The sequence below is a fragment of the Aythya marila genome, assembly GCF_965140915.1.
Source record: "Aythya marila genome assembly, chromosome: 18".
Taxonomy (NCBI): Eukaryota; Metazoa; Chordata; class Aves; order Anseriformes; family Anatidae; genus Aythya; species Aythya marila.
In genome coordinates, this window is record NC_139059.1 from 4,011,007 (window position 1) to 4,036,171 (window position 25,165).

The 25,165-nt window shown below is 51.0% G+C and overlaps 1 protein-coding gene across 1 annotated transcript in view; it reads left to right on the top strand.

The window, feature by feature from the left end:
- The window catches only part of CACNA1G (calcium voltage-gated channel subunit alpha1 G), a gene marked incomplete at its 5' end in the record, with an annotated part of 128,339 nt that overhangs the window by 67,642 nt on the left and 35,532 nt on the right, over positions 1-25,165 (top strand). The window contains 9 exons of the mRNA XM_082775190.1: positions 2,514-2,582; positions 5,315-5,408; positions 6,006-6,190; positions 6,330-6,776; positions 12,719-12,819; positions 13,916-14,039; positions 17,084-17,152; positions 18,024-18,208; positions 24,472-24,598. Coding sequence (XP_082631316.1) covers positions 2,514-2,582; positions 5,315-5,408; positions 6,006-6,190; positions 6,330-6,776; positions 12,719-12,819; positions 13,916-14,039; positions 17,084-17,152; positions 18,024-18,208; positions 24,472-24,598 — 1,401 coding nt within the window. The remainder of the gene's footprint in view (positions 1-2,513; positions 2,583-5,314; positions 5,409-6,005; positions 6,191-6,329; positions 6,777-12,718; positions 12,820-13,915; positions 14,040-17,083; positions 17,153-18,023; positions 18,209-24,471; positions 24,599-25,165) is intronic.

Genomic DNA, 25,165 nt, shown 5'->3' on the forward strand with positions numbered 1-25,165 from the left:
CTGCCCCCCAAGACCTCGAGGGCGGTGACACCCTCGGCCAGCACCAGTGCCACAGCCTGGCCCCACGCTATGAGCATCCCCGAGCTCGCCCGCCGCACGCTCTCACCCGCGCACCCCGCACGCCCGTGGCGCTGGGCAGCAATTTCTCACGCTCGCTTTGCGGCCAGCTGGTCCCACGGCACGGCTCGCTGTAAGGTCATGCCCTGCCTTAATGCTCTGCGATTTTATTCCTCCAGCCATGTCCTTGTGGGTACATCTTCCTCGTGCTGTGACCGAGATTTGAGCACAGGGACCAGAACCCAGCACAGCCTTTGAAGCCCAGACCCCTCTGTGCCTTTTGGGGCTAATTCTGCCCAACCATGGCAATTTCAGCGGGCTTGCGATTGATTTGTGTAATCTGCGACTCTGCTTATGGTGCTGTTTGATGTCTCAGCCTTTTAGGATGGTGTTTTAGTAATCACCTTCCTTCCACGTCCTTGTTATCCTGAGCTCTCAGCGCTCCCCCAGTGAATGGAAATGTGATAAAGACAAACCTCGGCTGAAGCCGAGCTCTCTGCAGCAGAGGGGGAGCGAGCACATGCCGAGGCCAGGAGCCTGAGCTCACCATGGTGGGAGCCAGCGCTGCCGCAGCAGACAGACCCTCACCCGCCAGCTCCGGCCTCGCAGCTTCGTGTTTGTTCAGCTTTGCTCCTCCAACACATCTCATTCTGGTTTTTGCTAGCGAGCACACAAAGGCTCCTCTCCGAAGCAAAATTAATAGAGAGATCACCTCTCGCTGAAAACAAACCCCTGCATCTCTCTCCAGTGGTTGCACTCAGCCCTTCTCCTGAGTTAGGTGTTTTTCCATTCTCCTTCAGCTGTCTGGGCTGAAACTCAATCCCAGGGCTGCTGCCTTTATCTTCCTGGTCCTTGACTGCCTTCCCTCAATCTGCGAGCACCTCGTTAATTTTAGTGCATGGCTTTGCAGCCCCAGTTGCTAGGCAGCAGATGTATATAAGCAGTTGGGAAACAAAAAGGACCTGTTCCAAACTTTGAATATGGAGCAATATATTTTGCAGGGTTGAGTTTCTTTCCCTTTCTATTCTCTCCTTTTTTTTTTTTTTTTTTTTTTTTGATAACCTGCTTCTCTTGTGCAAGAGGCACACGCAGGACTTTATGCAACGCGGTTATTTTTGGACGCGCGCTCTCTGATTTAACTTGGGTCTGGCGTTCGTGCGGGGAAGGTGAGCAGGGGACTCCGTTTGATGGAGCTGCTAATTTGAAATCGCTGCCTGAACTCTCAGGTCCCTGCCCTCGGGATTTCTCTCTTCGAAGCAAACAATGACTCCTCTTTGTCAGACATAAAGCTCCTCTCCCGAGGGACTTCCTGACAATATTATCTCCAAAGAGTGCTCTTCCATTGGCGATCCTCCCAGTCTCGTGTTCCCTTGTCCTCCCTCACTCCTGGCTCTGGCCCTCTCCCTGCCTTGTGTCCCCCCCAGGGCCACCCCCAGCATGCCCACTGGCCCCCGCGGGAAGGATGCTGCCTGCGCTCTGGGTGTAGCAGCAGGCCCCGCAGAAAACAGGGCTTTGACTTCTTCTTCTGAAGAAGACTTCTTCATTTTCCCTTTGTAGAGATTTTGGGATGGTGTTTTTGTTGCATCCTTTTGCATTCCTATCAGCTTTGTTTGGTTTGTCCTTGTGAGAGAAAAGTGTCTCCGTGTTTCCTTTCAATGGCTAGTCCACACCTCCCTCTTTCTTACAAGCACAGACTTTAAATTAAGTGTCCGTGGCTTGCAAGACGCTGTTCTCCCACTCAGCCCCCAAACTGGTCAGTCTTAAACTCTTCATCTCGGCCTAGAGCAGGGCAAAATGGCATTGCCACGTAGACGAGCAGTTGAGGAGGGGGTACCCTGTGCCTCCTGGTGCCCCACACCATGCGCCCAGAGCTGTGCCACCTTCCCCAAGTGCTGCCGGGGCTGATGGCGAGCAGAAGGGTGCAAATACCTCGGGCTTTCCAAGTGGGCCAGGAAATGCTGATTTCTGGCACCATGAAGAGGTGCTGGAGGTATTTTACCTGGCTGTAAGAGGACTGATACTGTGTTAATCAAACATTCATTAAAAGCCTCCATTGCTGCTTAATGACGGCGTAATAAATAGAGATCCCATTATGCAGCTGCAAAAAGGAAAAAAAAAAATCGTGTTTTCAATAATTAGCTGGTGTTTCATTAGCACAATTATCACTTAGGAGCTGAATCAAGCTCTCTGTTTGAAACACTTAATTTAAAGGTAAGGCTGGCCTCTTCGGAGGGCTGTGCTCCACCTGAGGTCTTCCACCCTCTCCCCGCGGAGCCGGCTCTCCATCGCGGCCACACGCTGCCCTTCTCCTTCCCCGCCTCTCCTCGTTTTTACCCAGATTGATTGATTGATTTTTTTTTTGACTCCCCACTCCGTTCTGCTGTTGAAAGTGTGAAAATTGAACCCCCCCTTCCCCTTCCTTCCCCCTCCCCTCCCTGCCCCCGTTTCTCCTTCAGGAGATCTCCAAGCGAGAAGACGCGAGCGGGCAGCTGAGCTGTATTCAGCTGCCTGTCGACCCGGCGGCGGTACGTACGCCCGCGCATGAGCCCACCCGTGCCCCCCGTGGTTGTGTCCCCTCGTGGTGCCTGGTCACCCTTCCCATCGTAGTAGCTGTCGTGCTTTTGGGGGTTGTCGGGCTGGTGTCGTTCCTTTCTTTTTTGTCGTCCTCATTGTCAAGTCAGCCTTGGTTTTGAGTCCCATCCTTCTCTGGGGGAGCTGCAGGAACGAAGGTGGGTGCTTTGGGGTGGCCGATGGGGCTCCGGCCCCAGCTCTCGCCGACCCTTTTGTGCAGCCCTAAAATGGGGTAAGCTCGCCCATGGGGCTTGCAGCAGCTTGGTCCGAAGCGTGCTCGCAGCCTGGTCACAGCCGTGGAGGTGTGGGCGGCGATGCTGGGAGCAGCTCCTGGCACCCAAAGGACCTGGAGTCAATCCCCTGAGCAGCACGGTTGTGGGGGCAGGAGCCCCACGCTCTGCAGGATGAGGTGGGACGGAGGCAGCCACCGCTGGAAGATGCTCTGGGGTGCCCAGGGAAGGTCAGCTGTGATGTGGGGTCCTGGTGAGACTCTCCTGAGCATGGAGCAGGTCGGGATGAGCAGGTGGCAAAGGGCAGCAGTGAGCTGCACATCTCCTAAGTTCAGCATGCCCCGAGCCTCACTCATCTCCCGACCTCATCTTTCTCTTCACCACCCCCTTCCCTTTCTGCCCTCTCTAAGACATCTGGCTTTAACTTCAGCACAAAAGCCCTTTCCATCACATCCAAGTGCGCTCTGTCACCGCGGGTACACACTGCCTTAGCCACAGTGCCGGGGGGCCCTTCTCGACCTACCCCCATTTTCTTGTAACTCCCTCTTCTCTCCTAACCCCTTTTCTATCCAGAAAGGCAAGCTGGGAGTGCAAGAACAGGTAACGGGCAGCAGTGCTTGCCGCAGCGTGCTGGGGCTGGCGCTTGCTGGTTCGCAGGGGACGCTTCTGCCCCCCCGCTGTGGGGTTTGGTGCTGGGGGGAGTCCCCCGTGGCTCCGCTTCCCCCCCTTGGCACACGTCTCGTTGTGCACCCTAAAACTTTCCTCCGGGCTGTCGGAGAGCACTCCAGGAATATGAATTACGTCGGATTTTTTTCCCATTATTTATTCGCCTTTAATAACCCATTAGGGAGAAGTGAGTAATTCCTGGCAGGCCCCCGGAGCTGCGGAGCCGGCGGCGGGAGCGTCCCTGCAGCCAGCTGGAGCCCGCGCTCGCTGGAGCCAGACAGCCCCAAATCCAGCGAATTTCGGGCCAGCCTGGCTTCACGGCCCCCTCTCGCAAGGTGCATTCCTGACCTTCCCTGCTTCCTGCAGGGCGGGCTTCCCTGGACAGCACAGCAGTCCCGAGTGCTCAGGAGGGGAAGGGAAGAGCCAGCTCTTCGCATCACACTCTCTTTTGCTTTAAAACTGTGTCTGAGAGTGTCCAGCCTGCCTGGAAAAGAAACAAAAAGAAAGCAAAGCAAAAAAAAAAAAAATACCCTAAGTGTTTAGCAAACCAGGCGGGGAGCAGCAGAGCTAACCCCTGCCCTAACCAAGAGGTGCACCGCACCAGACGTGGTGTCGGAGGCCATCTCCCTTCTGGCCCTGTGCTGCTGAGCTTTCCTCCAGGCTGGGGCCCCTCTGCCTTTCTCCCACCAGGAACCTGAGCACCAAACCTCCGCAGGGGCTCCCGGGGTGCAGCTTGGCCTTGGGGTGGGGGTTCTGGGGCTCCTGGTTTCTCCCAGCTGAAGTGAGGGTCTGCTTGGCTTCTCATCCTGGCACCCTGCCTCCCTTCCCTGCCCTCCTCCCTCCTGATGTGCCTCACGCCAGGGTCTGGTGCCCTTTGCCAGAACGTTTGAGCGTTTTCAGCCCCGAATCCTTCTCTGTTGGATGGGCATCGTTCTGGCAAGCACCTTTTCCTGCCGGATGGGTCCTGACTATACCACACCCTAAGCACCTTTCTGCAGTGCCAATGGACAGAACCGTGCAGGGAGGTCCCTAAGCGGGTCCGTGCCACGAGACTGAGCAAGAGCCCAGGCACCACGCTGCGAGAAATGGTAAACCTCATCCCTCCCCTTCTGAGGACGGGCACGTGTCCTCGGCAGCTCTCAGGATTTGAAAAGATGCAGTGGAATTTGTGTAAATCCCCCAAACTTCTGCTTCTGCTATGTTGCAGCTGGAGGGTGCGTGGCCACCCAGGGGCAGCTGTTATCAGGTACCTCTTGGAGCCTCTTCCATCAGCTACATAGAAAGTCAGGGTCCCTCATGTCCCTTCTGAATCTTCAGTTGCTTTGTCGAAGCATCACTAGAAAGAGCCATGTGAATGCCCATGCAGAGGGAGCTTTAAGCTATGCTACAGAAATTGAGAGAGATGAGTAGGGTCAATTTTTGTCCCAAAGTTGCTCATCAGAATCCTTCCCTCATATCCACACCATGTGCAATTCCAGGAAACCCCAAAATAAGCAATGCTTTCTGGAGGTGTTTTTTTTTCTTTCTTTCTTTTTTTTTTTTTTCTTTTTCTGATCCCTTTTTGGGACTGCGTTTGGAATCAGAGGCAGTCTGTCTTCCTGGTAGGAGGTTAATTAGTCTGTGGTATAAATATGTGCATGCCTCATTTTGTGAAAGGTGGTGTTGCATCGTGGTGCAAAACTCGGTGGATCCGTAGGTGTGTTGTTGGCAGTGGGAATCCGTTTGTCGGAGGGGTGTCCGTGCGGTGCAGCCCTCCATCCTCCCTGCTGAAGCTCTCTGCTTTGCTCCAGGGCGACGCTTCCAAGTCCGACTCGGAGGGCGATCTCTTCCCCCGCAGCCTAGAAGAGGAGGCCGGGCTGAAGAAAAACTTGTCGAACCCAGCCTGTGAGTAACAGCCCCGGGACACCTGTCCCTGCTGCAGAAACCCCGCTCTGCTGTGAAAACCGGGTGTCCTGGATGGGGAGAGCCCTCCTGGGGAGGATGCATTCATCCCGGCCCACAGCAGGCTTGTGCTGTGGGGTTGGAGTGCAAGCTGCAAAGGGAGAGGCAATGGCATTCAGGCACGTGCTGTCAGTGCCAGGCATGAGGTCTGGGTGTTTGGAGCATCCCTGCAGGGGCACAAGTGGAAGAGCCCTTGGGGGAATCGGGGAAGGAGGAGGATGGAGAGGAGAGATGGAGCCCAACATGGGCAGGGGTCTCCAGGGGAGGAGTTGACAGGGCTCAGTTGAAGGGTTGAGGGGCAGCAGATAACAGATTTGCTCCCCTTTCTCATCAGTGTCTGATCCCATTCCCAACTTACCCCTCACTATTTCCCTGCCATGTTGGAGGAAGGCTCTTGGCTCCCCAGATGGCTTTTGGTCCCTGTCCTCCTGAAGCTCAGAGGACAAACACCCCTCATGCAGCTGCTCTGCCTGCCCGAGAGGAGGCTGTGACCGTGCCCCAGGATGAGGAGGGCACCCAAACACCCCTTGTGTCTTCCAGTGATGGCCCTGAGCGACCACCCGGAGCTGAAGAAGAGCCTCACCCCGCCACTCATCATCCACACCGCCGCCACACCGATGCCCATGCCCAAGAGCGCCGTGTTTGGCGAGGCCGCGCAGGGCCACGAGTCGCGCCGGGCCAGCGGCGTCTCCGTGGACCCTGCTGCCTACGAGCTCAAGTCCCCGGTAAGGACCTGAACATCCTGTGGATGCTCCACAGGCATCTGCCAGGCTCACGGGGTTGTTTTGTGTGCTCGAGCCGCGTGGGGACAGCCCGGCACGGGTGGGTGGCACGGTGCTGATATTGTCCCCATCCCTCCCACAGCCCAGCGCCCGCAGCTCCCCACACAGCCCCTGGAGTGCTGGCAGCAGCTGGACCAGCCGCCGCTCCAGCTGGAACAGCATCGGCCGGGCACCCAGCCTCAAACGGAGGGGCCAGAGCGGAGAGCGCAGGTCCCTGCTCTCCGGGGAGGGGAAGGAGAGCTCGGAGGATGGGGAGAGCTCGGACGAGGAGCGCTCAAGCCGGGCCGGCAGCTTCAACGGCTCCTTACCTCATCGCATGGAGTCGCTGGAAACAAAAGGCTCCTTCGACCTCCAGGACACCCTGCAGGTGCCTTCCCTGTACCGGACCAGCAGCATGCACAGCAGTCGCACCTCCGCCTCCGAGCACCAGGACTGCAATGGGAAAACATCTCCAGGCCTGCTGGTACACCAGCTCCACCTGGATGACCCCCGGCAGGACTGCGATGATGGTGATGACGAAGGCAACATGGTAAGGAAGTGCCAAGTGCTTGCTTTTGGCTTTTTTTGCTCGACCAAGTGCTATCGGCACCTGTCTCGGGAGCGTGCTGGTGGGTGCAAAGCTATGGCCACTGCAAGAGGTGGGTGTCACCACCAGCCCAGGCTGAGGGGCACCAGCAGAGCACCAGGAGCAATCGGGCTGTGGATGCTGCCAGAAGAAGGGCAGGCGTTATGTTAAGTGTTTCAGTGCCGTATCAGATGGCTCTGGATGGAGATATCAGATTCCAGGAAAAGGTATGGATCAAATGCTATCGCAGCAGTACATGCCCCCATCGTGGCAGTATGTGCCCCCGTCCCTGCAGGAATTTAATATGTGTGGATGTGGCACTAAGGGACATGGTTTAGTGTCCCTTACTGGGCTCAGCAGGTCAGGCTGGTGACTGGGCTTGGTGACCTCGAAGGTCTTTTCCAACCTAGATGATTCTAAAATTTTATTCTAAGATCGTATGCTTTTCTGTTCTTTTTTTTTTTTTTATTAGATTCAATAAGTAAATTTCCCTGCTCCCCAGCCATTGTTTGGCTTTCAGCTCCCACACACAGGAGCAGACAATTTCTGTTGACATCAACAGGCAACACAAGGGCAGGGCTTGGCCCACAAGTCCCACGGAGACATTAGTCCCGTAGAGACAGTGGTAATTTCAAAGGCTTTGCATTAATTTCAGTATGAAGAGGCATTAGTCCAATAAGTGTCTCTTTTTCAGCGGCCTGAAAAGTGCCATTTAGGAAACGTTAGCTAAAAGCATGGCAGCGGGAGAAGAGAAATCAGCTGTAATTTTGAGCTGATTAGAGCGCCAGATAGTAGAGAGGCATCTCCAGCTTTGCATATTCTCTGCATCCGCACTTCCAAATCAAGGCACGTAATTTGCCACGTGCTGCTGCTGCCCAAAATCATGTAAATGCCACCGGGACTGGGGGGTTTCAGAAACTCCAGCAGCAGGAGGGGAAGTGTGGAGCAGCATGGATGGAAGACACCCACAGTCCTGGCCCTGGCATGCACATAGGGGTGTCCTCATGGCAGGGGCATTTTGGGGTGTTTTCAGCTGTTTTCAGGTTCTCTCATTGCTTCAGCTCACCTCGTTCTTGGGTTTAAAGACGTGCTGGTCTGGTGGGTCATCTGGGGGATTGCTCGGTTTGCGTCGGGTGAAGCTGATGGGTTTTGGGTACAGCAATGAAATGGTAATTGGGGCGGTGCTGAGAACATAAGAGCTGTAGCTTGTGGGCATGATTTTACTATATTTCACTGAGTTTGTTGAATGAAAATGGGATTTGGAGCATGTGAAGGGATGCAAAAGGCCGTGGTGACTCCAGAGAGAGAACAGGAGAAGAAAGAGAGTTTGTGCTGGCAGAATGGAGTCACTCAGCCGTAAATCGCCTTTAAAACAAGCCATTATCCCATTACATCTCCAGCATGGATCCTCAGCCTGGGATTTTTACTGATTGTCTTAACCTGGTTTTTAACCTCCATAAAATAAATTGAATTTTTAAGAATAGGAGAGGTAATTATTTTTTGAAAAAGCACGACTGGAAGTGATCAGGAGACCGTGCTCTTTATAGCTGGCTAGGGATGGTTTTTATGTCCAACATGTGCTGCTTTTTCCAGCTCACCTGGTGCAAAGATCCTGCAGGTGCCTTCCTTCCCCCCAGCAGCTGCCCTTGCATTGGACACCTTGTGATGGGACACGTCCCTCCTGTCCCCCTCCCATCCCACCCATCCCCGCAGCTCCAGCCAGCGCTGACAAGCTGTTGAATAAGATGCGTGGCTTTAATTTTTTATTATGGCGATGGTGGCTGCTTTTAGGGGAAATTAAATGTCTTCTTTCTGCGTGCTGAGGTCTGGCCACGCAGGGTTAGACCAAAGGTCCCTGCCCTTTCCATGGAGCTCTCAGAAGCAAATGCCTAGGGAAAGAATAGACAAAACGGGGTAAATAAAGCGTGCCCCTGCCCGTGGTGCTTCCACACTCGGCAGCTGGGACATCCTCAGCTGGCGGCTGCCTTTCCCCGTGCTCCGAAATATGCACTTACTGCAAATTGCTAAACCAGACGGATCGGAAAATATTGCTTAGATTAGTGAAATGAGTCCCCAGGTTGCGGAGCTTCCCTTTGTGATTGCCTCCTGACATTCTGGGGGTTTCTTTGCCCCTGTGCGAGCTTTGACAAAGTCAGAAAAAAAAGTCATTATTTTTTAAATGAAAAAAAAAAAAATATTCAAAACTCCCCTACCACCAGAAGAAGAAAAGAACTCAACTGTTACTCAGATCAAAGCAATCCTAAATATGCCCTTCTGCAACAAAGCTTAACAAGCTCTCCTTGCTGGATGGTTTTGATTGCCTCTGCACAGAAATAAAAGGCGGTGCAAAGGCTTCGTTTGGATCTCTCAGACTCCCATTATATTAGTGCAGCCCCACTGCCTTCAGAGAGTTTATTCTGAATTTACATTGCTCAGAGGGGCCTGAATCGAGCCCCTGATCTCCCTTCTCCCCAGAAGTACAAAATTAGGGAGGACAAAATCTCTTCTTCGGGGTGTGGATGTAGACAAGGAGAAGCTTCACCGACCTGGCGATCTGCTGCCTGCTTGGGTTTGTGTGGCTGTACCTGAAGTCAGGGATCTGCTGGGGGACCTTTGCTGGCCAGATCTCTGATCCAGGCTGTGTTACAGGTCGCTGCACATGCCAGCTGTAAAATTTCTGTGCCCTGCAGAGAGAAGAAAAACTCAAACGCCGAGTGCTCAGAGTGGAAAGTGAGGGCAGAGCCAAGTGTCCCCTACTCCCAGGGGCAAAATCCCTATTGCATGTTGCAATCACAGCTCGGATTCACTCCAGCTATTGCATTTTTTCCTGTGATGTGCAGTCCAGCTGTTCCCCCAAACCATCCTAGCCTGCCTCTACTGCATATTTAAAATCAAATAATCAGGTCCCGAGTGCCTCTGTGCAGCTTCAAGCTTGCCTGGAGGTCTGTTGCTGCTCGTAGCGCATTTTTCAACGGCTCCCCCCCATCCTTATAATAAATCTTTTATAAATCTAACCCTTTCCCTGACTCGGAGGAGTGCATCAGTCATCTTTTAATGCCAGCTGCCTTTCACCCTGCCCTCAGAAGTACATTAATATCTGGAAGTCCTAAAAAAAAGAAGCTATTTAGCAGCACAGCAGCTCTCCTTCGCACAGGCTGGGGGGGGCTGTTTGAAGGTGTGGGGTGAAGGCAACATCACAGCCCATCAACGAGCATCACTGCCCCCGGCCCCGTGTGCCCCCGCATCCATCCCCGTGTTGGTGGGGGGACTGCTGCTGTGAGCGGCTGGGTTTTGGTGAAGCCACCAGCACCCAAATTAAGGAGTAGTTTTCTTCTTTCCTCCCCCCCTCCCATCCCAGTCTTTATTCATCCTGCCCAGGTGTGTTTTATGAACAAATAGATGTGATTTAAACAACATAATTGATATATTGCTTCGAACATAATGCGGGCTTAAGCAGCAATCAGGCTGATTGTGCGCGGCTGATGTGTGTCTGGACCTTGCAGAGAAAGCGTTTGATGGGACTTGGGCTGGAAGAGCTCGCTTTTTATTTCGCAAATATCTTACATTTGGCTCAAATTACCCAACTGGGCTGTTTCACTAGTGGAAATCTGGAGTAATTCCTTTGACTTTAGATTTATGCGGATGTACGGGAGGACAGCACTCAGCCTCGGACAAAGCAGCCAAGCTGCAGCCACGGCTGCCCTCGCGTTGACACGCTGAATAGGGACGCGATGGAAGATCGCTTTCTGCCTTTGTTATCTGATTTAGCCCATGAACTCGGAGCTGCAACAATTAGACAAACCCCAAAATATCTTTGGCATTAAAATTGGACAAAAGGAATATAAAGAAGCATTCTGTGCTGCTGACGCATTACCATTCACTACAAATCCCCATGATAAATACCAGAACTGCTTTGAATAATAGATACTTCTGGAAACCTTCCAGCTAGCAAAATGAACTGGACTGAGCTGCAGCTATTACTCCACGTCCAGAGGCTGGGGTAGCAATCACTGCTTTTGCTGCAACTTTGAACAGACACACGATTTTATCCTTTTCTTTTTTTTTTTTTTTTTTTCTACCTTTGTTAACTCTTGGATAATTTAACAGTCTAGGCTGCTAGGAGGGGTAACACATCCCCAGGATGCATGCTCTATTAAATACAGCTTAGAGTGAAGGGAGCACTTCTGACTCCTTGCCTGGAGTTGGAAAAGGAATGTGAAAACAGCCAAGATGTGGCCAAAACCTACTGGTGTGCCATGGCCTGGGGCGTGTGTGCATAGAAGGGGAGGGAAGGATGGACAACCAAAGGAGAGGGGCAGAAAAACCCAGCTTTTTTGTTATGCAGGCTTCTCTTGTAATTTTCACAAGGTTGTTTTCCTTTTTTGAAGGGTTCAGGTTATCACCAAGTGCTTTCATTAAGATGGGCACTACACTAGCTATTACCCATCGCTAATGAGACCCCTGGCTGAGTACATGTAGGAGCAGAAAGCATTTCCTCCATTCCACTCAATTACCCTAACAAATCCCATTTTTACAGTCCAAAGTACCTCAAATTGCTAACAGTTTGGCTCAAAATGAGCACAGAATCCCCCCTTCCCCGTTCTGAAGATGAAATGCGTACAAGTGCCTGAGCCCTGCGGTTCACCCTGCTCCTTGGGCACCAGTGGCAGTTCCTGCTCTGTGCTTCGCGGCGCCGTTCCCAAACACCTGCAAAATAATCTTCCAGGAGCCCTGCAGCCGTGTTCCCACACCTGTGCAGATTCAGACCCACGTGGCAGTGGGGAAATAAGGGTAATGAGTGAGTGAGAATTCATTTTTATTTGTCTGCCAACGCGAAGCACTGCGGTGATGTTGCCCGCACTGGTCTGCGGGTTTGTCTCCTGGTGCTTCGATTAGAAAAGGCTAAGGAAGCCCTGGCGTGGTGGGTGAGGAGTTCAGCTGGGGAACTGGGTGCTGGGTGGCTTCTGCTGGTGGTGTGTGAGTTCACAGCACTGTCAGGATAATTTTCTTAAAGATCCTGGCCTCCCTTTGGAGATCTGTGGCTGAGAATTCAAGAAGACCTAATCCAGAGGCTGTCACAGCTGGGACAAGGCTTCCCCTTGGCACTGAGATTTTTGTGTCTTTACTTGACCTGTTGGCCACGGCACTACAATCTGCCCTCCTGGCCTTAAATAACCTGGTAGTCTAACACATATGTGTGCATGGCTGAGGATGTGCTGTGGTTTCAAGTAGGAATTAAATCGGGGGAGTTGGAAGGTCCGTGCTCATCCAGGAGGTCAGGCTGGCCACGATGTTCCCTTCTGGCTTCATAATCTGCTGTCTAATCTGTTCATGCCGAATGAGGGGCAGATGCTTGCCATCATGTTCCTGGACTGAAACGCAGGTCCCAAATGGCTTCTTTGGCTTTCCAGTGGTGCACAGCCACAGGGCTTGACCCAGCAAGCAGCAGGAATCCCTCCCTCTGTTGCTGTTATAGCTTTTGACATAAGCATTATACATAATTTAAAAAACAAACAAACAAAAAACAACTCAGAAGATTCAGGTAAGCGTCTGTCGAGAATCTGGAGGGTCTGTGGCTGATCTGAGCAGGTTATCACTCCTCTGGGACAGAGGATTTACTTACCAAGTCCATCCTGTTGGCTAGCCGTGTGCTGGAGGAAGGTACCATGAGCAAGGTGAGGCCCCACGAGCTCTCAGCACCAGCACAGCCCTCACCTGGCCTCTGGAGCTCCATCCCCTGAAGGTCTTTTGGGGAAAGATCATTTTCCTTTGGCTTTACTGAGTATCTGGGGATATTTGTTTAGTGAAAAATGGCCCTGAATCCTTTGCTTGGGAGCTTTGGGGATTTTAACTGTTCTCTCTGCTTTTCCCTCCTGGTCCGTCTCTGCTGTAAATTTTCCTCCTAGAGCAAAAGGGACCGTGTGAAGGCTTGGATCCGGGCACGTCTTCCTGCCTGCTGCAGAGAGAGAGACTCCTGGTCCATCTACATCTTCGCTCCTCACTCAAGGTAAGGCTGCTCACATAGCAGCAGGATGCCTGGCGTGGATGTCCCCGCTGTGGTGGCTCACCACCCGTGTCCCCTCAGCGGTCCCTACACCACAGGGTGCTCTGGTGCAGGCACAGCCCTGGCATGGGAGAGTTTGGTGGTGGTCTGCAGCCTGGGCATGGCAAAGGCTTCATCGCTGATGCCAGCGCTCTGTACGTTTTTTATTCAATGGAGCAAAGAGACTTGGAAATGAGAGGGAAAGGATCTGCATTAAGCAGAAAAATCTAGTTTTGCACCTGGTGTACACGTACAACACAGCAAAGCGCCCTCCTTCACCTGCTAAACCTCCCCTCAGCCCTGACTTTTGTCCTCCCCCTCCCTTCCTCCCTCTCCCACCAGCCCCATAAATCTGCCCTCTCCTTACCCCAGTGCTGCCCTTCCCAAAGCCCGGCCATGGGGCAATTGGGCTCCAGGCTCTCTTTCTTCCTCTGGACATTAACCCACGCTTAACGAGGGTTTCCCACCTTTGAGCTGGTGGGCCCTGGACAGCATTCGAGTTCATTCATAGCAAGATTAGAGAGATTTTCAGAAACAGACTTAGGGGAATGTAATACGGCATTATAAATCCCGGGTCAGTGTAGAGCCATCTGTCACAATAAATAGCTTCTGTCTCTTTGTTCTGTGTGCACTCAACCCTTACACGCTTGCTGGAGGTATTTCTTCCTTTATTTAAGTTAAACCTGAACTCTGCGGACCAGGCAGTGGCCAGATCCACACCTGGCTGCCTGTCCGAGCTGGGGAAGCAGCTGCTCCACTCCGAGTGGGGCAGATTCCTCTCTGGTTTTAACCGGGGCTTGAAGTTTGTGGCCCAAATTTGGCATCGAACTTTGTAGCTCGGGTCCTTTTTCATTCCTACCCAGATCTGCCTGCAGCATGGGGCTCTGCCAGGGAGGGGGTTGCAAGACTGTGGCTCATCTGCTGTGCAAACAGGGTGCTCGATTCCCCGACCGTGCTTCGGCTGCTGCGCAGGCGGGAGCGTATTCGTCCCCAACCAGCCGAGCATTAACAGCTAGTCTGTGTGTTGTCTTTTTTTTTTTTTTTCCCTCTTCCTTGGCAGATTCCGTCTGATGTGCAATAAAATCATCACGCACAAGATGTTTGATCATATCGTCCTGGTGATCATCTTCCTCAACTGCATTACCATTGCCATGGAACGACCCAAAATCGAGCCTCACAGCGCTGTGAGTTTGAGGTTAATGTTTTCTGTGCTCCAGGCTGGCGTGTTCCTCGTGCAGCCAGCTCATGTGGCTTGCACCCCACCGCCGTGCATTTGGGCTCTCTCTTTTCCTTTTTTAAATGGGAAGCTACCAGCATATGTGTTGAATTAAGTACAGTGTTTACCGGGGTAATGCTGTCCCAGGAAAGGCTTTTCACCATCCCCTGCTCCGTGTGCTGGGGCTGCTGCTCCCAGCTCTCTTGGTCCCTCTCCAGAGTCCGTTCAAAGAACGAGAGCAGAGCTCGTGGTCTGCCACATATCGAGGCTCCCCTAATAATAGCCCATTTCTGCAAGTATGATCGAGGTCTGAATTCGTGGCATAAGCATGGCATCTGTCTCAGTTTCCTTCTCTGATCAACCTTCAAACACTTTTCCTCTCTCAGCACAATATTCGTTTCATCCATCTGTTGTTCACGGGCACGTATGTATGGTGCGAAGGGAATGGGGGAAACTGTTCATTTCATACTTTTCTCTCCCTTTTGTCTGTGATCTTTGTTGTGACACAAGCAAAACCAAATTGCTATGTGCACCGTAATTCCATTTCCCTGAACCATTTTGCTTTAATTGACTGTGTAATGATTTTTCAAACCAGACCCTCACAGCACCAACTTCCATCAATCAGGGGGGCAGGATCATCCGGTTGCTCTTTTATTTTAGCATAGGTTGCGGCTGAGATATATGCTGGGCTCTTGCTGATGTATTGCAAAAGACTGCTCATATCGCAATCGTATAGAATCCTGTTTTGTTGTCGTAGGCGTGTCAGGCTGTTCATTTTCATGGATCTTCAATGTTAGACCTTAAAACTGGAGTCGTGGCTGCTCTCTGCCTATTTTAAGCTTTCCCTAGTAGTCCTCCTTACTGAATTAGTTTGCCCGGAGGTTCTTCCCCTAAATCCACTTTTTTTTTTTTTCCTCTTTTGATTATTGTGCAGCCATGGAGCACCAACTCACAGCTGCGAGACAAGAGCAGGACTCCCTGCCAGCCAATCTAGCAGGAGGAAATCACCCTGCTGTTCCCCAAATGGGACACCCTTGAGATCCTAAATGCTTCCTTGGAGCCCCTTGCTGTGTCCTTTGAGAGCCACCATTCACCAAGGCTGGCTCTGAAAGGAACTGTACCTGCATGGAGATGAAGGGAGCGGTGTGACATGCAGAGTCAGAGGAGCCCATGGCATGTAGCACAAAACAGCACTGCTGCCTGTATAAGAGAGGGAGGACGAGCTGTGGTGTCCCCAGGCACTGGCAGAGTGCAGAGAGGAAAGGGGACAGGGATCAGTGTGAGGCTCCTCAGCATCAGGTTGTAGCCAAGGGACCTGAACTGGGTCACCTGGGGCAGGAGCTGAGCTGAGCCGTGGTCTGGGAGCAGCAGAGAGGAGCAGGAGGATGCTGATGCTGAGCAGTGGCAGCCAGGAGGAGTGTGCAGCCCCTGCCCGCACTGATGGAGCTTTCATCTGGAAATGGAGAGAGTTAGTTTAGCTTGAGTTGTTTAAAATAATTGTACTTGGCTTCCCCGAGCTGTGGATTTTCTAGCTTGTTCAAGCGAGTTCTCTTTCCCTGCCCCAGTTTCAGCTGGCTTATCGGAACAGGGGATGCTGTTGCTAGCCAACACGCGCTCCCCATTTCAGAGAGCGCGACATGGCCCGTGGAGATTATCCTTCAAAATAGCCCCACGCTTGCCAGAGAGGAATGTAATATCCTCAGTCTCCTCCACGCTATTGCTGTTTTATCTCCAGCACCACAAGCAGGTCCCTACCCTCTTCCTCCCGCACGCCGCCTCGCCCTCGCAGCCGTCTTTTGTGTGGCAGTCAGCGGGCAGCCGGAGATGTTCCCTATCACAGCTCCTGCAATCACAGTGCAGGCCTAGCACCTAACTAATTATGGGCCCAGGATGGAAACAAGCTACTCTGTGGTTCCTGAGTCACTTTCAGTAAATCATGATCTGGCAAGCGAGAGAGTTGCCAAGGTGTTTTGTCTTGTTGAAATTGCATCTCATTTTGAGTGAGAGATCTGCATCTCTTACAGGACTGCTCTGTAGAGAGCAGCAGAAATAAATCCAAAATTGTCATTAGCATAACCAGGGCCAGTTCAATTGTACACACACGTGTATACATGCACACTCCCCACCTTTCCTCCAGCTTCCACTGTCTGCCATCCATTTCTCAGCACAAGCAATCAGAGATTGCTTAGGGATTAGGGAAAAGTGTAATTTATTTAATAGTCATCATTAAAAAAGAAAGGTTTCTGCTAACTACAGATAGGGAACCGGTCCATGGCCTCATCTGTAATCGCTAGCTGCTGTTTCAGAACAGTGGCAGCGAGGACTGCATGGTCTAGTGGATAGCACAGTGGATGGGGAGATGAGACCGCCAGGCTTCGTGCCCAGGTCTCGCCTGTGGCTTTGGGCGAGTGATTCACCCTTCTGGGGACAGGTCTCAGCTGGCACCAACCCCCGGAGCTTCTCGGCTTCGGTGGAGCAGTGACAGCTCATGCCAGCCATGCTCTGGCCTCCCATGGGTCCCACTCGCCTGGCAGCACAGCCGCTCCAATATTGACTTAATTTACTGGGGAATTGGGAGCTCGGTGATATTTGCGCTGCACGGCGGCAGCCGCAGGTGAGGGGCAGGGAGAGATGTGCCAAGGGTGTGAGATGGCCGGGTGTCTGCTGGGGGACATCCAGAGGCCTGGGGGGCAGCCAGAGGCCTAGGGGATGGACAGCCAGAAGCCTGGGGGGCAGCCGGGGGCCTGGGGGCCGCCGTGGTGCTGGCGGAGGGGCCGGTGCTGCGCCGCTGCCCCTCTCCATGGTGCTGACACAGCCTGGCCGCCCGCAGCGAGGTTGTCTAAATATTTGGATTTCCCCGCTCCGCGAGCAAACAGTCCGAGGCCTGGTTCAGCACAGAAGCTGCAGAGCAGTCGGCAGCCGCACAAATGTGCGCAGGGAGGCGTAGAGCTGCGGAAAGTGAGACGTAAAATGTTGTCCCTTGTTTTTCTTTCTTTTTTTTTTTTTTTATAGGAACGGATTTTCCTAACGCTCTCTAACTACATCTTCACGGTTATCTTCCTGACTGAGATGACAGTTAAGGTAAATGAAGCTGGAGGATGTGTGTCTGTGTTATATCAGTGATATTTTATTACATTGGGCTTGCAAAACTTCTAGGTCTACCAGTGACGAGCGAGGTGAATATTTTCCCCTTCTGAATCATATTCAAATACCCACCACACGCCTTATTCTGAGCACGTTTTACATCAGAACAATTTCACTGAAGTTGCTCTTGATTTACACCATTATATGAGCAATGGGATGCTTCAATTCAGCAATCCTTCCCTATTCAGCAAAGCTCTTGAGCACATGCTTAACTTCAGCCATGCATGGAAGTCCCATTGTCTTCAACAGCCCATGGTCCTCAACAACCTAAGCAGCTATGTGCTTTCCTGAGGAGGAAGATACTTAAGCACATTGAAATTCTTTGCCGGGTTTGAGGCAGGAGGCTCAGAAACCCACTGCTGTAAATCTCTCTTGTGTAATTCATAATGATCTCACAGAACAATTGCTCTTTCTATGGAAAGTTTCTCTAGTTTCTGTATTTGCAAAGCTTGTAACTGATTGCTGTGGGTCAGCCACTCTGAACCTTTACTCCAGGAGTCTATAGAAATAAAACACAATCAAACTTTTTATGCCAGATCTAAACATGTTAGAAACACTTCTGTGCAGCTAGGCTTAGTTGCATTTAAAATACATCAGCTGTCAGGGACAATCTGGGATGTATCTGCAGTTATTTTACAGTCCTTGCAATATAACACTTTGCTGATTTGTCTCATTAGGCTTCGATACTGGGAAGCAAATGGACTCACAGACTTGTATCTGTAAATAATGCACTCTCAGCAGGCTGCTAACTGGAGAAAACATATTGGATGCAATAGTCCTAATTTGTTGCAACTTGTTGTCCGGGCAGGTGGTGGCACTAGGCTTGTGTTTTGGGGAGAAAGCCTACTTGAAAAGCAGCTGGAACGTGCTGGATGGGGTGCTGGTTCTCATCTCGGTCATCGACATCCTGGTCTCGATGGTGTCCGACAGCGGCACAAAGATCCTGGGGATGCTGAGGGTTCTGAGACTGCTGAGGACGTTGCGGCCCTTAAGGTAAGCAGAGGATGGGGAAGACTGAAAAGCGCGTAGGGTGTGCGTGCCCAAGGGGTTGCTGAGCCACTGCTGCAAAACAGCAGCACTCGTGCAAGGGAAGGGGCAGGCGAGACAAGGGCACGGCGTGTTGTGCCCAGCCTCCTGCTGCTCCCCAGACAATGAGCGGCCCGCGGGTCCCGCTGAGCCGCAAGGGGCTCCGGGCACTCGGGCACTCGCTGGGTTTTGGGACCAGCCCCAAGTGCAGTAGTAAACTGATCAATGCCTCTCTTGCTCATTAAAACACACATCCCCTGCTATTTGTGTTCTCATTTGCTCTGTGTAAAGTGCAGCTTAACAGCTTCTTCTCCCCCTTTCCTTCAGGCAGTCAATGGCTTTCGTAACAAAGAAGGAAATTAGTAGCAGGTGGCAGATCGTTTTTAAGGAAGCAGAGACTAAACTGTTGCTTAACATAGAATGCAAAGAAGCCTTTTCCCCTCCGTTCCCCATTAATTTTAAGGAGATATTTGTTTTATATATTGCCCCGACAAGCTGCAAGCAGTTGGCCTTCTGACTCGCTCCCCCAGCGCTGGCAGCAGGCACTATCCCATGCCTTGGGGCAGGCACCCCTTGGGCAAGAACCTGCCCCAGGAGCAGCACCATTTGGTCCCATACCCCAAGGCAAGAAGGTTTCTCCCCATGCTAAATGCAGTCCCTCTTTAATGCCATTGTTGCTGCTCTTGTTATGCAGCAGCTAATAAACCTTCCTGCTCAAAGCATCTTTGTGTGCCTGTCATATCGTACTGCTGCTTCCTTCATAAAAGGTTCTCTTTGAGTCAGGATTTTCTCTTTCAGGACAACAACAACAACAAAAAAAGGACTCTGCTTCTGACAGAAGATGTTGTTTTACTACCCTTGTGTGAATAATAAGTCTAAATAACAATAGCCATGACCATACATTATGTATCTTTCAAATATTCTTAACAGCTTTGAAAGAGTTTCTGTTAAACTGGGCAATGTGTATGTTGTGCTTGGAGAGTTTTAGGACATGAGCTGCTTTAATCATTTTTATCTGGACAGATCTCCTGTTGGTGTGGTTCGTCTCTCTGACTAGGCTGTCTTCCTATGTGACTCCAGTTCAGAATTTCTTCTCTTCAGGTGTCCCCCAGCATCTCCATGTCATCTGTTGTTTCTGGGGGGAGTTTCTGCCAGATTTCTGGTTTGTTGGATCTGTTCTGCTCTTCTGTTTAGACTGATTTTTGACTGACATTAAGAAAACTTGCAAAATAATCAGGCTATCTCAGAGTAAAACAAGGATCATTTTCCTGTCTCTGAACTGCAGAATGCAAGTTCCTCTCTGGAGGTGGTGTGGTTAAATCAGATCTAGAGGGAGATGTTTGTGTTGTGCTGAGCCCTGCTAGGGTCGCTGTCTGACCCTAACGCCTGTGTGCTACTTTGTGGATCTGTAGGTCTGCCTTGCCAGGACTCGAGGCTTCATTTGCTGGTCTTTCCCTGCAGTCACCTATGTGCATGAGTAGTCTGCAGTTATGGGGAATAAACCGTGGAGTAGCTGCAGGGCGGAGGAAGACCTGCCATCTGGAGCATGTGCAGGATTAGGTCCTTCCATTGCTATTCCATTCCTGTTGGCATTCAATATGTTTTCTCAAGAGTGTCTGAATGTTTTCAGCCAACACACTGCTTTATACTACAAAGGAAATGCAAAAAGACAGCAACAAGCCCATTCCCTAAATATGTTCACAATCAGTTCTATTCCCCTGTAATTAGATTTGTAGGAAATGAAAAAGCAGCCATCAAACCAGGGACTTTTCACTAAGTCGTAAATCTCTGCCTGTGGAAACCCATCTGCCTCAGTGATGTGCATCCGGGCTGTCCCACTCTGCCGCGGGTCTCCATGTCCCTGCCATGATCCCAGGCTGGATCGGTGCAGGACGGCAGCAGGATTGTGCATGCCGTGGCCCTAGTCCCCATATCAAGGTCAAGTCACTGGTTTTCCTTTCCAAGCAGCATCTCGTGCCCACCACTGGGGGATGGAGCTGGCCGCCCGCTGCCCTCCCATCCTGCAGGCACCTGGGGATGGTGATGCAGGGAGGGCACTGTCAGCGAGCAGCCACAGCTCTCACCCGATCTTGAGGGCAGGGACAGCCCTCATTGCCTCTACGTTGGCTTTTCTGGTTCATAACTGGAAGGGGTCCTTCTTGCAGAAAGACCTCCCTTGTTCTGTCGCTTGTTTTTTTTCCCGTGCAAACAACCCCGCTGCTTTATGCAGCACACGGAGCCACACATGCTTGTGCCATTTGCACAGGCATAAAAAAGCTCTGGCCTGCGTGCCAATCACTGGCTTTTGATTGCATGATTGATTATCAGCCTCCAAATTGAATCCATGAGCATTCAAGCCCAGCTTTATGACCAAAATTCCAAAAATATATTCACAAAGGAGTGACATTTAAAGATGTTTCCATGACCCTCTGATGTTTCAGCCAGTAGAGGGATTGCTTATACAATAACATTCCTTCCTAATGCGTTCAACCTGCTCTTGTTGGGATCAAGTGTTGTAGCTTAAGATACAAGAGAAATCAAGATTGAAAATGTATTCAGAATTAATTTGGTTGGACTTCAGTGCTGTTTTACTCTCTGCAGCGCCTGGGCTTTGCCTTTCAAAACAGATGGATAAATTATTCACTCTTCATACCATTGCGGTATGAAACAGTCATTTCATAGACTCACTTCTCCCTGTCATATTATCACCTTTGCTTTTTTTTTTTTTTAATCTGTGGAGGAAGGCCTTCATTAATGTTGATCTGCTACTTCATCTAAGTGCTCCTTCTTCATCTGAGTGCTCTAATCAGACCAGCAGGCTTAACGTTAGGAAATGTGATCCAGCTGGGGTGAGGCTGGCAGTGGTTTTGGAGTGTCTCACACAAGGGGTTTGACAGCATTGTGAACGCTGAGACCAGCAGAACCAGGAGGAGCTCGAGGGATTAGCATTTCTTCACAACGAACAAAAAAAAAAACGGTCTAACTTCAATTTCCCTATTTGTCATACGCTTAATGCAGATGGGAATTGCCCTGAATGCAACATCAGCGAGTCCCCGGCTCTGGCACGTCCAGAGGGCTCCAAATCAGCTGGATCCTTCAGCAACAAATTGCAGGAGTGGCGGATCAGACAGTACGAGTCTGCAAGCCTGATATCTGCAGGATCTCAGGCAATATTGATGAGGCACAGGGATGCTGTCTGTTGACATATTGGAGCTGACACTAATAATCTGGAAATGCTGAGGATTTCATTGGCACTTCTGAGAGAGTTATCAGACTCTCAAGAGAGACAGCAGGAGACTTTGCACGGACTTGCCTCGACATTGGATCAGGCCCTTAGTTTGAGGCAGCTCCAAGGTCTGAAGGTTTTCATTAGTAAGAACTATCATTTTTCAAAAATCTTTTCAAAGTCTTCTCTCTCCGTAGGGCTGGAAACAGCATTGGCATGGAGCTAGACTGGTGGCAGCTTTTACCCTCATGCATTCTCATTTGAGGAATTCCCTGGTTGATCAAATCTCCGAAAGCAGCCAAATGCTGCAGTTCTTCAGCCCTTTTTTCTCAATACACGCAACTTTGCTAAGTCAGATGAGAAACCTCCTATTTTCTATCTCTGTTGGATACCAAATAGTATACCACAGTGGAAATCACTTTATTATTTCTAGGATAGGTTTCGTTAATAACCATTGGAGAAAATTATCAGCTTCAGACTCTGGAGGCTAAATTTCTTCCTTGTTCCCCCAAATTTAAGGATGCTCCAGTAGCTAGACCACAGGCCTTCAATTTACAAGGCCTGACTTCCGTTCCATCTTGCATAACTGCGGGCAAAATACCTAAGCCAAGATCCCAATGTGCCTAATTTCTATTGAAATCATTGGACATGAAGTGCCCGCAGAGCTCTGGGACCATAACCATGATCCTCCCGTGCCTCAGTTTCCCATCTGTAGTTTGGCAGTTGTAATATATCACCAAGGATAGTGCAAGGGTAATATGTGAAGGACCATCTGAGGATCCCAAAGTTTGGGATTCAAGCTCAAACTGCCTGGCCCTGTATGCTGACATGGACTGGGAGGAGTCCTTGCCCTGCAGACATTGCCTTCTGGGCTGGAAGAGCCACCCCATTGAATCAGGCACAGCTCTCAGCCTCAGTGCAGGTATGACATGACAGCAGCAGCATAATTGCCCCAGCCTGGAGCAGTTCTTGTAGGCAGCGTTGGCAGCCCACACCAACTGGTCTCCACACTGCCACGGCTGCATGGGGTCCACAACATCCCCTGGAGCACCTCAGCCTTGAGCTGCTTCTCTCTCTGAGCCTTTTATAAGCCCTTCTCCTGCAGCTCAATTCCTAAAATACCCCAGGTCTGAGCATCAGGAAAGCTGAGGTGTCTGAAATAAGGAGCCACACCAGCTACCTGGAAGAGACACCCAGCATGAGTAATAGAAGCATCTGCCTTTTGTGTTTCACTGGTAAGGGAGTGGATAAAAATATCACCATCTGTTTCTTTTTTAAGAGGATAATTGATGATTTACCCTTGACATTTTGAGTAAATATTTAACCAGAAAAAAGGGAAATAATTTTTAGGTCTTCAGGATACTGTTTAAAGCCAAGAGGCTTTGAAAGAACCGGTGCCTGTGTGCTGAGCGCCGCAGTTTGCTCGAGCTGTGGGCTCTGGGGCAGGAGAGGGCTCGTGCAGGCTTGGCTGTGGTCCCAACCCAGGTCAGGCAAGCACACGCTCAGGCCATGCATGTCGGGCATGTGGACGTGTCCATGGGGACCTCTGCTGGGAGCACCAGAGACCAGAAAGGGGGAGAGAGGAGGAGAAATTGGATTTTCTCCAGACAACAGAACTCCAAGCTGTGCTTCAGGCGGGGCAGCTGGGTTTGGGGCCAAACGGCAGAGGCGGTGAGAAGACTTGATGGCAAAAGAGAGAACCAGGCAGAAACAAGAAGGTGGGGAAGTTTGTGGCACTTTTGAGTGCCAAGCGTTCAGAGGAGCCACCAGCCTGTACCCAGGAGCACACAGGCGCTTCCCCCCATCAGGCTGACGCAGCAGACAGCTATTTCTGCTCTAGGAGAGCACAGCTTCTGTGGCATCAGTACAAGCTGATTTACAGAGCTAGTGAAATGCTTAACTCCAGTTGGCATCAAGAGGGGGGAGGTGTGCAACCTCTTCAGATGGCTTTGTCAGTCCCCCAGCTCTCCACCTTTCATGTCTGTGATCCTGAATACTGTGTTCATCCTGCCCAGCATGGGGAGATGGCTTCTCTAACGCTCACAAGCTTTGCCCTTTCATCATAATATTGTCTTTGAGAGTATAGTACAGTTTCTCCTCTTTTATACGTATATTCTAACAAGCTTCTCTGGTGATGTGCTCATTATTCTCCCCCAACCTTTCCATATAAGCTAATCCTCTGTTAGGAAATTCTGTGCAGTACCAGTCAGAGAGGAACTACAGAAATAAGGTGAGATTCCTGCGGTCCCACTGGTGAAGTTCCAGCTGGATGACAGAACTGGTTCTGTAGCTGGGGTTGTACAGCAGGTATAAAGCTGAGACTGGTGGAACCAAGGGGCAGCTCAGGTCTCTACGTAGCAGCACTGTGGGTGCACATACAGACACCTGCTTCGTTTCTCCAGGCTGAAACAGGGAAATCAAGAGCCTTGCCTAAAACCACACAGGAGTGCACTCTGGGAGGACTCTGCAGTCCTGGACGTGCTACAGACATAAAGGGGTGTGCTTGTGGATGAACTGAAACAAGAGGCAGCATCCCAGGGAAGCTGTGATCAAGTCTGGAAACTAGAGAGCTCTTTGGGCCAATTAATAGGAACAGGAAAATGCCAAGCCTTAAATACGTTGTAATGAGTGGCAACTAGAAGAAGTTGATCAGGAGGTGGATCAAGGATAGACAGCGGGTTAGATTAAAATCATCATTCTGAGTTTAAACAACGTGGGGCTAGCCTCTACATCTTCCTTTCCTCAACTGACCTTCCTGGTCTGTCTCTTCTCACGTGGCTGCTTTCCCTCTCTTCTTTCATGCAAGGCTGTATGCATAGGCAGAGATCCCTTTCCCTCAGACACTCAACAATCTCACAGGTTCTCTCATCATGTTTTTTTGAGTTATTTGCCATTCTTAAGAAATCTCTAATGCTGTCTTTTCCACAGGTCTTCTGTTCTGGGGGGGAGGCAGAACCGGGCAGATCAGGACTAACATAGGTTTTGTGCTTACTTGCCCTCACAGAGTCATTAGTCGAGCCCAAGGACTAAAGCTGGTGGTGGAGACTCTCATGTCATCCCTAAAGCCTATTGGGAACATCGTGGTCATCTGCTGCGCCTTTTTCATTATCTTTGGGATCCTGGGAGTTCAGGTGAGTCCCTTGTACATGTATGCCTCGGCACCAAGACAGAAAGTGTAGCAGGCCACAAGTGGCCCCACAGCTTGGTATCAGTAGCAGCACGTGCCCTTCCTGAAGCCAAACCCATGGGGCTGATCCGTCTTCCTAGGGAATTCTTCCTTCCAGCGAGGAGGAGGCAGATTTCCCATTACTGGTCACCCATTAAAAGCTCTCTGATTCCAGCCTAACAGCAGTGACCAGCTACGTGCGTCACTAGCTGTAGCTGAAGTAGCAGCGGTTACAGCCAGTTAGTGAGGTTGGCTTTGCCTCTTCCTGGCTTTGTCAAGGTCTTGCAGCCGGCTCTAGAAACGTGTGTTGGTTTTGAATGCCTCACTCTGCTGCAGCTAACAGCCCCGAGTGACTCAGACCCGAGGGCTTTTGCAGCTCTCAGTCCACACCTCAGCAGGACAGCGTGGCCTTTCCAGTGCTCTCAAAACACGATTATTCCTGACTTTCCAGTCTTGGCTGTGTGTCACTTGATGCGTTGAACTTTCTTGAAGCTTCCCTATTGCATGCAGTGGTACAAAAGCTGATGTGATG